This window comes from Rhynchophorus ferrugineus, unplaced genomic scaffold (genome assembly GCF_030347505.1).
Source record: "Rhynchophorus ferrugineus isolate W39M unplaced genomic scaffold, kcgeb_rfMv2 rfM8, whole genome shotgun sequence".
In the NCBI taxonomy this organism is placed as follows: Eukaryota; Metazoa; Arthropoda; class Insecta; order Coleoptera; family Curculionidae; genus Rhynchophorus; species Rhynchophorus ferrugineus.
This window is the reverse complement of record NW_027472587.1, coordinates 4,889,452-4,904,592: the sequence shown is the minus strand read 5'-3', so window position 1 is coordinate 4,904,592 and position 15,141 is coordinate 4,889,452. Positions and strand designations below refer to the sequence as shown.

Genomic DNA, 15,141 nt, shown 5'->3' with positions numbered 1-15,141 from the left:
AAATATCTGGAAAGTAATAATGACATAATGTAATAAAATTAACTTATTTATTGCTATATTGTTCCAACGAGTGCTTACGTAAGTTTTTTTCTTTTCAACCGTGTCATAACTAACAAGGACATGTACTTATTATTCCTTTTCGAACTTTCTTTGGGAAAGAAAAGGAAATATATAATTGCTGGATTTCATTAGGTTCTAAAGAATAGTTTAATTTTGAATGATATATAATTATTTTTATATTTTACATATTTGACTTGATCATAAAGAGAAATGGAGTAATAACCCTTAAATATTTGTATCGTATTTCTTCAATCAACCATTATTAACTATTTAACTAACAACTTAAAAAGGGTGCGGTTATTATATAAAACAATATTATATACAACATGTTATTTATCGTTAATCAGGAATATATTAAGATTATTATTCGTAGAAATTTCAATGATATTAACATAAGAGACTTAGAAAATCGAAAAAAAAACACATAATAGTTAACAAGATAACAAAATGCACTCAAATTTATTTTACAATTTATCAATCAAAATGTTGTTCTTTTTACCCTATTGCATTAATACATAATAATAATAGAGTTTCAAAATACTTTTGTATTAATGTACAATATACTGTTATTTACAATGATACTGCAAACAAAATATGAAACCATATATAAGTTATAAAATGTGAAAGGGTTTAGAAAACAAGAACTATAAATATACATTAAAAACTATTTTATTTTAAAGAAAGTGGGTTTGTTGAACGGCAATATAAAACGACTCTGGGAGACGCCATTAAAAGGCCATGTACATTTATTCTAATTTAGCTTGACAGATTTCACAGTTACCCGTTGTTTACGCGAGTTGTATATTTTATATTTATAAAATTTTGTACAATATACAACAACAATATTTTATATTTACAGATAATGCGAAAATAAGTATATATGTTAAGGTATAAATTATTTTGTAACACTAATTTTGTAGATTGCTATGAAACAGAGGGATATTAGTATATAAATATGTAACTTTCTGATTTTGCAGATATTTAAAGATCAACAAAAAATAGATGTTTAAATGAAAATCCTTGCATTTTTAGGATGGATTGATAATTATTCTATTTTGATAGTTATTAGCATCTGGTTGTTCAATATCTTTTTTTTTTCATACTTTCAAATCAATAAGTTCCTCTAGTGGATCTAACAGCTTTCCAACGGTTAATCTAACATTATTTTTTAGGATTGTTCAAGAACACTATTGTCATATTTCTATTGATTTCGACTGTTTTTTGGAAGAAATGAGCCAACATATTTATTACAAACTCAACTTATAGGTAATGCCCGCAAAAATAATATAGTATATTATTCGAATAAATAATTTAAAAAATCCACCAGCTGCATAAATTTGGTTTTGTCTGTTGCGTCAATAATACTTCTCATTTCTTCTTTCATTTGCGCTCTAAGTTCCTAATATTTTATTTTCATTTTGCGTTGAATTGCTTGTGAGCATTTGTTGGTTCCCATAAATTTTATCAAGCTTAGACTAGAATTCAACTAAAACATAACATTTTATGAATACCTTATACCCTTATTTTCGCGTTGTTTTCTGTATTAAATAATAAATAATTATATTACCTTGACACACTTTTGTAAAGATAAAATTAATAATTACTTCCTAACCACAACTCTTGCAAACAACAATGCGTGGCTGTGAAATATGTTAAGCTAGTTTAGATTAAATGCGCATGAATAGTTCTTGCCAATCAACAAGCAGTCGTGGTCCTTTTACTGTCGTCTGACACTGATGGTTCTTATATATTAGCAGCCGACTCACCCATCTCACTCGTTCACAACATTAGGGTAACATTCATAAAAATTCGAGTTCAGGTATTTTTGAAACAGATAACTAGATAGTCAGGGCTACTTTACATAACATATGTACATATAAATATATATAAGCATAAATACGGCATATACGGCACATATCACATGAGACAATGACCGTTTAAGGAAGTAAAACAAACAATACATAAAGAAATCAATTTTAAAAAAGCTCCTGGTTTTGAGCTAATAACTGGAAATATTTTAAAAAAGCTGTCAGGAAAGTGCATCAAATTAATAACATTCATATTTAATGACATGCTAAGACTTAATTACTTTTCTAGCACTTGGAAAGTGGCTCATCACAATGATTCTTAAACCTGGTAAAAAAATCAGAGGACGTCTCCTCTTATCGTCCTATAAGCCTGTTACCTGTGAATCTCTAAACTATTCGAAAAACTATATATTAAGAGACTCACGATAATTGCAGAAGGGAGAAATATTATTCCAAACCATTATTTTGGCTTCCGTAATAAACACGGAACAACAGAACAAATGCATAGATTAGTCAACCAAATTAACACAAACTTATACGCTAAAAATATATTACTCCGCTGCATTTCTCGATATTTCTTAGGCTTTCGACAAGGTGTGGCACACTGGACTGCATGTTAAATTGAAAAACCTTTTACCCCATACGCACATTCAACTGCTGAATCGTACCTCACAGATAGACATTTTATTGTCAAATAGGGTGACGAATACACTGACCTAAACCCAATATATTCGGGTGTTCCGCAGGGCAGTGTTCTTGGCCCATGGTTATATCTATTTTATACAGCTGACCTACTGACCACAATAAACACTACTGTTGCAACATATGCTGACGATACAGCGGTTTTATCATCACACGACTATCCGATATCAGCCACAAGAAACCTTCAACTTCATCTTAATAAAGTCGAATTGTGGTTGAAAACGTGGCGTATCAAAGCAAATGAGACAAAATCTACCCATGTGACATTTAAAATAAATTAGAATAGTACCTAGAATAAGATTTAGATTATAAGTTGTACAGTAGATCACTTACTGAAGTGATCCTCTACATGCCAGGATAGTTATATTATATAACTGAAATCATAAAATAATACTTATTGCCCACGGGTAGATTTCTGACGTTTTAGGAGATTAATAAAAAAAATGGCACATTAGTAGAAACTAGTCGGACCGAAAATAGTGACTGAAAGTACTCAACTGAAACAGTTGATAGTAAAAAGGAGTTACTAAACAATGAATAGTTTCGAACGCTAAGTAATATATATTATAATTATTTTCAATAAATACTCTTATAATATTAAATAATCAGAATACATTCAAGTGCCTAGCAGTTTAATCTTTTATTACTACTATAAAGCTTTTTAACTATAAAGCTTTTTAAGTTACTATATTAAAGCTTTTTATTATCCAGGCTGTGTCAGATGACATGTTGATCGAACTGAAAGCTTGCTTCATGGAGGCTTATGATGATAATCAGGACGGCAAAATTGACATTCGCGAGGTACGTGAATAACTTCTGTACATCCAATTAAACTAATTACTGTAATAAACAACGCTCTCTAACGATGTGTTATATATTTTCAGCTCGCCCAATTATTGCCCATGGAAGAGAACTTCTTGCTGCTGTTCCGTTTCGACAATCCCCTGGAATCCAGCGTGGAATTTATGAAGGTAGATATACGCGATCCTTGACCAGGCACTAAAATTTCATTTAAGCCCCAAAAGGGATCCCACTAATTTTCTCTTGAATTAATGAATACGTCAGGTAACGAGCTGTTCATTTAAATTAGCGCCCGCTGAACGGTCGTTATTAATTATCTAAATAGTAGATTACTTGGGCCTGTATTCCAAAAATTAATATGAATTCCGGTGATTTCCCGATTAAAATAGTCATGAATTATTTATTGAATACTATGAGTAATGACAACAAAATGATGTTGTTGCAGATATTAGATTGCAGGAGATATATTTTCGAGCTTTCCCAATGAATGGTTTTAAAGTCACATATATCTAATTATATGAGCTATATACTCTATTCAAAGCTTATTTGTATATGCGTCATGCGAAATTTGTGACGTCAAAACGCCACATGACTCTGAGTTTTAGTTCAGTTTGTCTTCGACATTTTCCACACCACCCATGAGGTAGAGTTCTAGGCACATATTTTTAAGTAGTGGTATCCCACTGGAGGTATCCCCCTAATACACAAAATTAACAAATATATATCAAAGTAGTATATTTTACCTTCTTTCGAAGGCATATTTACCTTTTTACGTTTAGTTCTTGCTTTCTTCGGTGGTGTGTTTACTCGTTAAGTCATCTTGATATCACTGTATTTTTTATTTCTTCTGGTACTACCTGTGTACACCATTCTTGATAAAATTAACCACTGAATTCCGTCTAATACATTTACCATATCTACAAAACTTATTCATTCTCTCCTCATACATTCTTACCTAAAGCTCATGTTTAATTCTGAACAATTACAATTATATCTGTAAACACAAATATTTCACACCACAAAATACCATTTTCCACAGTTTTATTCTATTAATTATGTGCATAGCTTTAGCTGTTTCCACTCTCATCACTCTATCTCAGGAATTTTCAGTATTGCACAATATTTTCACGTATCCGCAAATGTTCTTTTAGCCACTATCACTTTGCGAGTAACTGTCCAAGTCAATCACTAAACTATTAATTTCCAATCTGTCTAAAACATGTTCATGATCCACCGTATTGTTCAGACATCTGATCTACTGTATATCTTTTTGCAAAGACCTGTTAACTGGAAAAGAACTTTTTATTCCTCTAACAATAGGCACACTAACTTTAGGTTTAAAGTTAGTGTTGAAATATTAAAATATCAAAAATACGTACACTTATGTCACAGTATTTATTTCTTCCAGAAGTTTTAAGTACCTTCTTCGCTAATGAAGAAATAATTTGTACAATTTGTTTGTGCAAATACTACATGAGCTTTGTTTAAGCTGTATGATATTTTTGATACATGTCTATAAAATTATTAATTAAATCCTAAAATTGGCTTTTTTATTTTTATTTTCTTGTCATAATGTTCATAAAATATTAATGTTTCAATCCACTTGTAACTTAGATTTTCGTATCTCATCCATCTGTAGACTCAGTAAAAACTTTGATTTTTGGTACGACATTGCATAGTTGAAAAGACGCTGTTATTATCTTAGGGCAAAGCAAATATTCAGTAACACAACAAAATAAATTTATAAAATATCTAGAATTAGGAATACAATCATTTTTCTACAACAATATTGATAATCTGTAAAAATAAATTCAATCAATTTTGTAACCTAATATATAGAGGTATATTTTTACTGAGATTCTTCAGGATCTTTCCTTTTTATTTAACTCGTATCTCTATGGTGGACAGTTGATACTTTTAGTAGTTCTTGTACGTTGTTTTTCGAATAAGGCTTGTGAAGTTTGACTGTAGTATTGAGGATGATATACTGAAGATTGTGGAAAAGAAACAATCGTAAAATATGCAGACTCCATCTAAAACTCTATGCTGAATCAGTACAGACCGAAGAATCAGTAGCACAATTTTTCTATAATATGAAATATTATTTTAAAATATCCATTTGTTATTTATACTCAGTAAAACAAACCTGATTTAGCCTAGTTGTGTTGTATAAAATAATATATATAAAAATTTGATCCTTAACAAGATGGAATTCTTGCTTTATTTTACAAAGTTGATTAAAACAATTAGCAATGTTTTATTGCAACCAAAAATATTTTTATTTCAAACTTATTTATATAATAAAAATAATATAGCTTATATGCGCTCAATAAGTTCGACCTATCTGAAAACCTAATAAATACGCCCATAACAAGTAATTTAAAAAATCTTTTGTTGTTGTTTTTATACAAAATAAAATTAGATTCCTGTAAAGCAACAAACCTTCAATACCATTATTTTGTGCTGAGGTCATTTATTATTAAAACGTAGAACCTTAAACGTAATAAAAGTGTAAATCTGGTCCAGTATGTCTGCAATGGCGACTTTAAATTGAACTTTGGCTCGGCATCCAGTCGAAATTGCACCATTACGTTCAATAGCTGTATCCTATTCACTCTAACATACTAGACAATTACTGTTCCTCCTCGAGGAATTTCGCAAAATAGATTCACTCCATAATCAACCCGGAAGTTTTCTTTAAGATCGTTTAAGCTATCATACCTCCATAAAAGCTTTATATCTAAAGATATTTAAAGTATCGTTTACGTGAATTAAATCTATTTTGGAATAGGAAGATTTAACAAAACTGTAAAAATTAATTCCCAGTATACTTCCTATTAAGTCTTCTTATACTATCAATTCTATCACGATTTCAATATTGAAATGACTATATAGTACAGGGTGTCCATGGGGAAAGATTTCCTTTTTATTAATGAATTTGTTATGCTCGTTATGCTTGTTTTTGAACAGATAACGGAACGAATACTACAGGCCATAACCACTAATTCTTCTAATCTAAAACTGTACTTCTTTCTTTCTTGTATAGTTGTATTTGTTGATTGATTGTGTGATCGGTTGAATTCATTCCATATCTTTTCCTATTGCCATCTTCTCCTATTAAGTACAGATTTCTACTCCATTCACAGACGGATAAACGGGTCTTAAAAAGTTTTTGTTAAAATAACAGTCCATTTCAGGTAGCGGAAATGATCTGTTGTTCGAAGCATAATAAGAAGATCAACAGCATAATCCTTTTCCATTCAAACAATTTTTTTACTTCGTGCTGTGATTGATAAAGGGCGATATTTTACTGAGAATAAATACTTCAATTTGACATATAAATATAAACGATTTGATTATTTAAATATGTAGCTTACTACTTACTTACACTTACTACAGTTAGCGTGTTGAATCCCTTCGAATTCCAGGTGTACCGAAAAGTCGTTACTGTTTTTTTTTCTCGAATAAAACTCCATAATATTCAAGAAAATGGAAAAATGTATTAATTTAAAATATTGGCCATTTGATTCTATATATGCTGCCCATCTTTCAGGTAATTTCCTCAATTCTTCGAAATGGACGAAGTGCTGCTCTTCAAGAGCGTGTTCTGTTGATGCGAAATGTTGATAGTCGGAAGGGACAAGGCCTAGAGAGTACAACCTGTGCGATAATATGTCCCATACAAGTACTTTCGACGCTTCCTTGAATGGTTTTGTTTGATGAGACAGGGCGTTATCGTGCCGTAAAATCACTTTATCATCGTGGTGTTCATAATACACCATGCCACTCTGGCCTCATTAAACACAGATCATTGTCTTGCGACCAAAAAACAATTTGGCTTTGGAGTCGATCGGCCGTCTTCGCTAGGTGATAACCATGATTTTCTGCGCTTAGAGTTCTCAAAATAAATCCACTTTTTTTCCATCAATGAGCACAAGTAACTTCCGATCATACCTTTGAAGCAGCATTTCACAGACGATTCTCCGATTTTCCATTTGCCTGTTATTCAATTGATACGTCATCCATCTTCATATCTTTTGGATTTTCTCCCTTGAATATTGGGGGGCCATATTTAACGTTTCTGCCAATTGTTTTTGATTTTGAGTTGGGACTTCATTCAATAACTCTTGCAGTATCGCATCTTCAAAATTTTTCGGTTTACCAGAACGTTCTTTGTCCGGATACTCTGCAATTAACCATTTATGTTTTATTTTTAATTCCAAAAATTTAATTTATAGCAATAAATAACACTTATGAAATAAATTAATCCTCAGTAAAAGTTAGGTAAAGCAAATAAAGACGAAATAAAATCAAGAAATCACCTTACCATTTACCCCAAACAAAAATTCAATAACTCCCGATTGGTTTCGCCATTTTCGGCGGCTTTAATTAATTTTAAGCGCCCTTTAGTCCCGAAATAGAAATTGGAAGCTGACGCTATTCGTTTTTTATTTTTATTGACTGAAATTTGATTAATGGCTAGTTGAAGATATCAGACCCTTTTCCTTATAATTCATTTCAACGAATGTGCGGCGGAAGGCTTCATAAATCGCCATGCCAGCGAAAAATATGAGAAAACCGTTATTTCTCCCTTCATTTCGACGTAATTCTTACCGTTCTGTATGTTTCAGATTTGGAGAGAATATGACACGGACGGCAGCGGATATATTGAAGCTGATGAATTGAAGGTAATTTAGTTAAAAATTTGAAACGGCAGCAGTCACAGTTAAAATTTTCTGAATTCTAAACTTATATAAAATATAAATACTGTGAATTAATTTTGAAGGACTTTTTGCATTATGGATAGCTTTTTGCGTTATGTACATTCTTAAATTACAAAATATTATCCATCGCTAGTCCTACTACTTAGTACCTCTCATTATCCTCTACATCTTCTACCTTAATTTTACAGCATATTAATACATATTAAATATCAAGTGACTAATTTAACCTCGAACATTTCCCAGGACAATGAAAAATTGCCCAAGTCGTACTAGTACCCAAACCAAAACAGGGTGGTACCTCGTATAAAGCTATTAGCATCTTACTAGTAATTGGTAAGGTAATCGAAAAAAAGACGACAGCAATCCAAATCTGGACATACGGCATTTAGTTATGGAGCAACAATCAGCAATAGCAATATAGAAATATTGGAAATGTTTCAGAGCAAAGCTTTAAGCATCATGCTCAATAGTCCTCAAAGCATGACCAATAGGTTTATGTATCTGGATCCTCTGTGTATGAACAGTAAAGCAGGAAATAACATATAAACGAGCTGGCATAAGCACCGAGTTGAAGAGGAGGACAACATTACTACAAGTCTCAGAAGATACGACATATCCAGTATCTGCAATAGATTCATGTAAAAAGATTAGATCCGCACAAACACATTGAAGATATCCCATTAAAAAATACAAGACCAAACAGCACATAGCAAGATGGACACACAGTGGCTTATTGTTCTTAAACAGACTGAAATGACACAAAACAAAAAAGGGGACAAATCCAGAGCTACATGTTTTTTAACGATGAAAATTTTAATATTTTCTTTAATATAGTGGACCAATTTAAAAATAGGTGCCCACAATGTCGTGCCATCCAAAGGCTCATCTGCAAGAAATCAGAAAGTTGCGTATGTCAAAGTAATATTCCGGAATTGTGAATGCGGATATGTATATCAACATTACTCCTAAATTATATTGGTCTTCCAGTATTAATTAACTTCTAACGATGAGCTGTTTTGTTTTTCTTTCAATTTACAGCCGTTTCATTCTCGCCCTTTTGGACAAGTTCCCACGGTGTGACTCTTTCCAATCTGTGAACAATAAATCCATCTCGTAACTGAGGAGCCTCTAACTATTTAAAGAGATGAGTTCTGCACTTCCAGGTCCCTATATAAGCCTACTCTGCGTGTATCTACCAAAGAGCATTCAATACCTTGTCTTAAGTACAACTCCATAATAGTATACTACATAGTTACTACATAGTCATATTATTTTCAAACTTCATTGCAGTGAAATCTAAAAATGATACAATCAAATTACAACCATTCCAACTAATTTGGTACTATTTTAGTATGATATAATGTTAACAGGAACACATTTGGGCTATTTTAATTTAATTTTCATTGTTTGTTCTTATCCAATTCATCATCATCATTAATCATCACATTAATTCACCAATAACTCGGAGTGTTTAGTTTTCAACCCATACGCTTCTACTAGTGTCGTCACCATAGTTGCCCCCGGACGATGTTAGTTAACTATTTTTCAGACCATACCTACGATCTTGTTTCATATCTTGTTAGGGACTATAGCCTAATAGAATAATTCTCTAGTGTACTATTTTATCCTTCTGAAGTATCTGTAAAGGACGTCTTAGTTAATACTCACATTTAAAAAGCTTCAACATTCATCAATGTGCATATATAATTATCTCCAATCTAGACAAGTAATCGGTATAAAATAGATAAAGGATAGGTCTAAAGACACCATCTTGAGGCATTAATGTTTTTTTTTTCAATTCAAAATATTCATCTTCTCGTTTTATTCTGAAAAGTCTGTTAGAGATATATGGTTATAATATTTCCGTAGATTGTTTGACATTTTATTTAAAGTACATATATCAAGCTCTCTTTCCAAACTTTATCGACGACTTGTGTTACGTCTAGAAAAACTGCGAAGAGAGCCTATTTGTTTTTCTTTCAAAGAATTTTCAGTGGCGTCTGTTAATCTCTATAGTCTAGTCTATGGTTGGCTGTTTTTCTGTGAATCCCAACTGATGAGTCTGAAACTAGATATTATAGTTACTTAATTTTATTATTGGCTTTACTTTCTTATAAAGAAATAGGTCTGTAGGATTTAATGAAGTAAGATCACTTAGCTTTGTAAGAAATTACCACTATGCAGAAACTGAAAGACTGAATTAATTTGACTGTTAAACATTATTAAGGGTTACCTAGACAATTGTTTTAACATTTCCTCTATGATTAGATCAAACTTCAAGTGCTTTCATTGGGTTAAGATTTATTTTTATATTTTTGGTTAGTTCTTTTGGGATAATTGGTATGGTAAAATTAACTACAGTTTTTTATAATAGGATAAAGTAATGTTAAACGGCCGAGCTCTTTGGTTTTTGTATATGGTTACTATGTTGAAAAATTCCAAGATATTAGTTATGGTACTATTTACAAAATTATACATAGACATTTAAAATGCAAAGTACCGATGCTGTATAGTTATCGTAGGTTTCAAACAAAACTCGGTGAATTTCAACATCAATTTTCTTAAATAAATCATCCTTAGGCTAAACAGGAAAAGTAAAATGAGACCGTCAAAACGTTATAGAAAAATTTATGGTGTCATGTCCTCGGTCCACTAGTCTATCCAGCATAAAACCCTCAAACTTAATTCACATGTATATATATATATATATATATATATATATATATATATATATATATATATATATATATATATATATATATATGACAAATAATGAAACCCATAATAACTGTTCTTTTTAATGTGCTCATTAATCACGGCCCAGAGCTCTGGATAATATTTCATTTTTATTTTCCAGAACTTCCTGCGGGATCTCCTGAAGGAGGCTAAAAAAATAAACGACGTGTCCGAGGATAAACTCATCGAGTATACCGACACAATGGTAAGTAATAAAAGGTTAATGATGTCGCAGCTTGTGGTAACGACTCAATATAAAAGGGATCAAGACGTCGCCTTGCCGGTGAAAGAATCAGGTCAATCCCAACATTCGGCCATATCCAGTCGGCAATTTGTTTCCTTTTAATACATGAGTTATGATCTAAATTATTAATTTATTTATTCTGTTATATTCGGTATTATTAAAAAGTTAACTTGAGCTCACTAAAATAATTAAATAGTAATAAAGAAGAACAAGCTAAACTCTAAAAGTTTTACAAAGAATTTAGCGGACCCCACAGACGTTGTCCTAACCGAACATTGACTTTTTGTTTGGATGGAATATGTTACAACGAACGGTTATGATTTTATAAAAACTTGACCAAAGTTACCAAAAAATCTCTCACCCCCTCTTAATGTGGTTGTAGAAGCAAAGTTCGTGAATTCTTGTTTCTCTATTGGAATCACATCTTTTCGAAAAAAAATTTAGAGTCTCGCATAAAGGGACATTCTCAACGCTTAAGCCTATTTCGGCACCAGTTCCGCAGGGTTGTATCTCCGAACCACTCCTGTATCTGCTCTATACTGCTGATATACCAACAATACAAGAAGCAGTATTTGCCAACGTATAAAACATTTGCCGACAACACAGTTATCGTAGCAAAAAATGTATCTCTATCTAAGGCTGTAGAAAAAGTACAAGTAGCGGTCAACAAGATCTACAAGTAGATTAGAGACTGAAAAATACAGCTTCAATTTGCCCATGTTAATTCTACATTGCGGCAAAATGACAAAAACCTAATTATCACTTGACGGATGCCCGATTCCTCAAGTAGAATCAGGTAAATACCTCGGAATACAACACAATGGTTTCTTAAATTTGAAACATCATGTTAGATAATGAGCCGAGAATATTAGACTCAAAGTCAAGCTACTGTCCTAGTTAGTCGGTAGATATTCTTAACATGACCCAAAATCAAAGATATTGGTTTATCAATCAATCATAACGATAAATCGGATCAATGATTGGCAAATATGAGGTTGCACTAAACATCAAACCAACTGGTAATCCAATTCAACCAAAACAAAGTTCTACGATTAATTAGTATCTACGAAAGAGCTGCACGATGATCCCGAAATCAAATACGAAGTGATCCAAGTTTTCGCCTTAGAACATGAAATAAGGTTGCTAAATCACAGCAACGTAGAAGCAATACGGCTACTCGACAACACGCAGGATATCAGAAGATTGAAGCGAACCAAACCACACGAACTTGATTAATATATAAGTGTATTTTTATACCGCTTAAGCAGATTAGTTTTATTTTAATTTGGGAAATACATACTCATGTATTAATCCCTTACTCCCCTTGCTTGAATATTAATGTAAGTAAAACAGAACAGTAGTAATAACCAATTTTGTATATCAAGAGTGTACTAATAATATCTAATGAAAAATGTAATCAATAAAATCAATTCTTACTCCTCGTCATCGGTAAAATAGATTTGCTAGAATTTTGGATTAACATGTTGATCCAAAATTAGGATCATACTGAATGATTTTTGTTTTTCTTATTGCTCCAAATGATATCCTTTGAAATCAAGAATTAAATTTACGATTTTAGTAGTCGAAATGAAACTCTTCTGGGTGAACCGCAAAGACGAGTCGATTAACTTTTGACTTAAATGTATGACAATTTTTTCTTCCTTTCCATATTGCCAATAAAGACTTGTGCCTGTCACAAATAGTTTATTTGAGCGTCATACTTTAACGTGAGGTGTCTCTCTTTGTTCCAATATATTAGCTCGAAGACTTTCATTTAAACTAGTATTTGCAAACTGGTCTCTTAAATTTACATTATTTATCAAGTGTTCTTCTGTAGTTATTTTTAACCGATAGTTGCAGACTATTTCTGCATTATATGTACGACGACTAATATTTCCAGTCCGATTTGTTTTTTTGCTAGGATCTAAACAATCTACAGTTTATTCATTATTTCCATCTTTGGAAAATGAGTGTACAAATTACTTCATCACACCCAATTTTATGTGCAGGTAAAATAATTTTATGGGTACACCAATATCCTTTGGAGGAAGTGCTTTGTACCAATTTTAAGCTCCCTCGGTGATGAAGTCTTTTTGATCCAGTCATTTGTTCGGTCACTCTTCGGTCTTCCAGAGACACAAGAAAAAAATTAATTTAGTAATCGCCGCTTGTTTTCAGAGCAATATGCACAAAATTCTAAAATCGCCACACACGGATTGCGGATTTTGTAGTTTGGGTGTGAAAAAAATCCGAACGTAGACACATAACATATTTTGGAAACCATAAGAGATAAAATGAAATGCTTGCCAGATTGGTAAATGTGGAACTAATATTTTACCAAATATGTCAGATTTAGCATCAAAAAACTTAATTTTTCAAGAGATTTTGCTTCACCATTTTAACAAAAAATGTTTAGATTTAAATATTAAAATTTATCTTCAACGTATATATCACTTTTTATGTATATTGCAATAGTTGGGGCCAAAAGTCCCGCTACCATTTTGATTGAGCGCAATCTTGGTTATGTGATGTTTAGATCAGTTTTGCTTAACCACTGTGTTATGTAGTCGTCCAAATTTTATTATGGATAAAAAATAATCGTTTCATTATTGCCACTAAGCGGAAGTTGCGTCAAAAATATCCTAATCGTCCAGTGCCTCACAGAACAATAATTAATCATTTACATGCGTATTTTCAACAGTACCGTACGACAGTAGACAAGCCTTGTTCTGGAAGACAACGGATGTCTCATAACGCTGAAAATGTGGCGGCTCTGGTGAGCGATAGGTTGCAGAGTCTCCAGAAACTTTTGGAAATGTTCCCCTACAAAATTCAGTTAGTCCAAAAATTTCTACCGAGAGATCCTGATCAACGAGTTAAGTACGGTAATGCAATCCTAAGGATGTCTGGTGAAATTGAAGGTTTTTCGTCTAAATTGATAATGAGTGATTAAGCCGATTTTCTTCTCAGTGACCATGTCAATAAACAGTACAGTCGGTTGTAGGGAACATAGAATCCTCAATTAATTCATGAAACATCATTGCATCCTCTAAAAACAACTGCATGGTGTGGTATTCATGCTGGAAACATCATTGGTGTCTGTTTTTTTGAAAATGACCCAGGTGTTCGCAGTTACTGTTACTGCTGAATGATACCAAGACGTGGTATGAAAATTTTTTGTGCCTGAAATGGAAGAGCAAGGACTAGAACCCATGTGGTTTCAGCAAGACCACACACACAGCACACACAACAATTCAATTATTAAATAACGTTTTTCCAAGAAGACTAATTTCGCGAAGAGGCGATTTAACATGGCCAGCCAGATCTTCGCATTTCACAACACCAGACTTTTTCTTAAGGTGTTTTTTAAAATCAAAAGTTTATGTGAATAAGTCCCAAACGATTCAACATCTTAAAGACACTATTCGTCAGGAAATTGAAGAAACCAGATGTTGCAAGATGTCATGAAAAATGCCTCAAAAAAAGCTGAAAGTTGCATAATTTTTCAATCATAAGAAAAAAATGTAAAGACCAAATAAACTTTTTATGAAAACGAAACTTACTTATCTATTCATTGAGCAAGTTATAGGCAATCAAAATGGTAGCGGCACTTTTGCCCCACCTGTTATTATGTTGCGACTACCCTTATTAACCTACACATTCTTAATTATATGCTTACAAAATATTTAATAGGTTTCGACATAATACATGATTCGAAACTATTTCCGAAGAAACCAGAAGGTCGCTTTCGTCATATTTTGTCTTTTCTCTCCCAACTAGGGAAATATTGATGGTAAATGAAATTCTTTGACATATAAAGGTATACGATATAGCTCATCTTGCGACAGTGTTACGGAACAAACATGGCCATAATACAGTTTTGAACCATTTATAACAGGCTGCATAACAAAAAAGTCGTTTCTTCAGTTCACATGATTAACGAGTGGATAATTGAATACACCTCATTTCCAATGGCGCATCGCTGCTGAAATTAAAATAAATCGAGTTATTTTTCAAACGATTGATTACGGGGGATCAGAAATCGCTCACATATGACAATAATGTG

General features: G+C 32.3%; 1 protein-coding gene across 12 annotated transcripts in view; it reads left to right on the top strand.

Annotated features, from left to right (window-relative positions):
• The window catches only part of Cbp53E (Calbindin 53E), a 404,419-nt gene that overhangs the window by 372,923 nt on the left and 16,355 nt on the right, over positions 1 to 15,141 (top strand). For all 12 annotated transcript variants that reach the window (XM_076411001.1, XM_076411008.1, XM_076411003.1 and 9 more), the window contains 4 exons: positions 3,282 to 3,371; positions 3,455 to 3,541; positions 8,003 to 8,059; positions 10,953 to 11,036. In XM_076411001.1, coding sequence (XP_076267116.1) covers positions 3,282 to 3,371; positions 3,455 to 3,541; positions 8,003 to 8,059; positions 10,953 to 11,036 — 318 coding nt within the window. The remainder of the gene's footprint in view (positions 1 to 3,281; positions 3,372 to 3,454; positions 3,542 to 8,002; positions 8,060 to 10,952; positions 11,037 to 15,141) is intronic.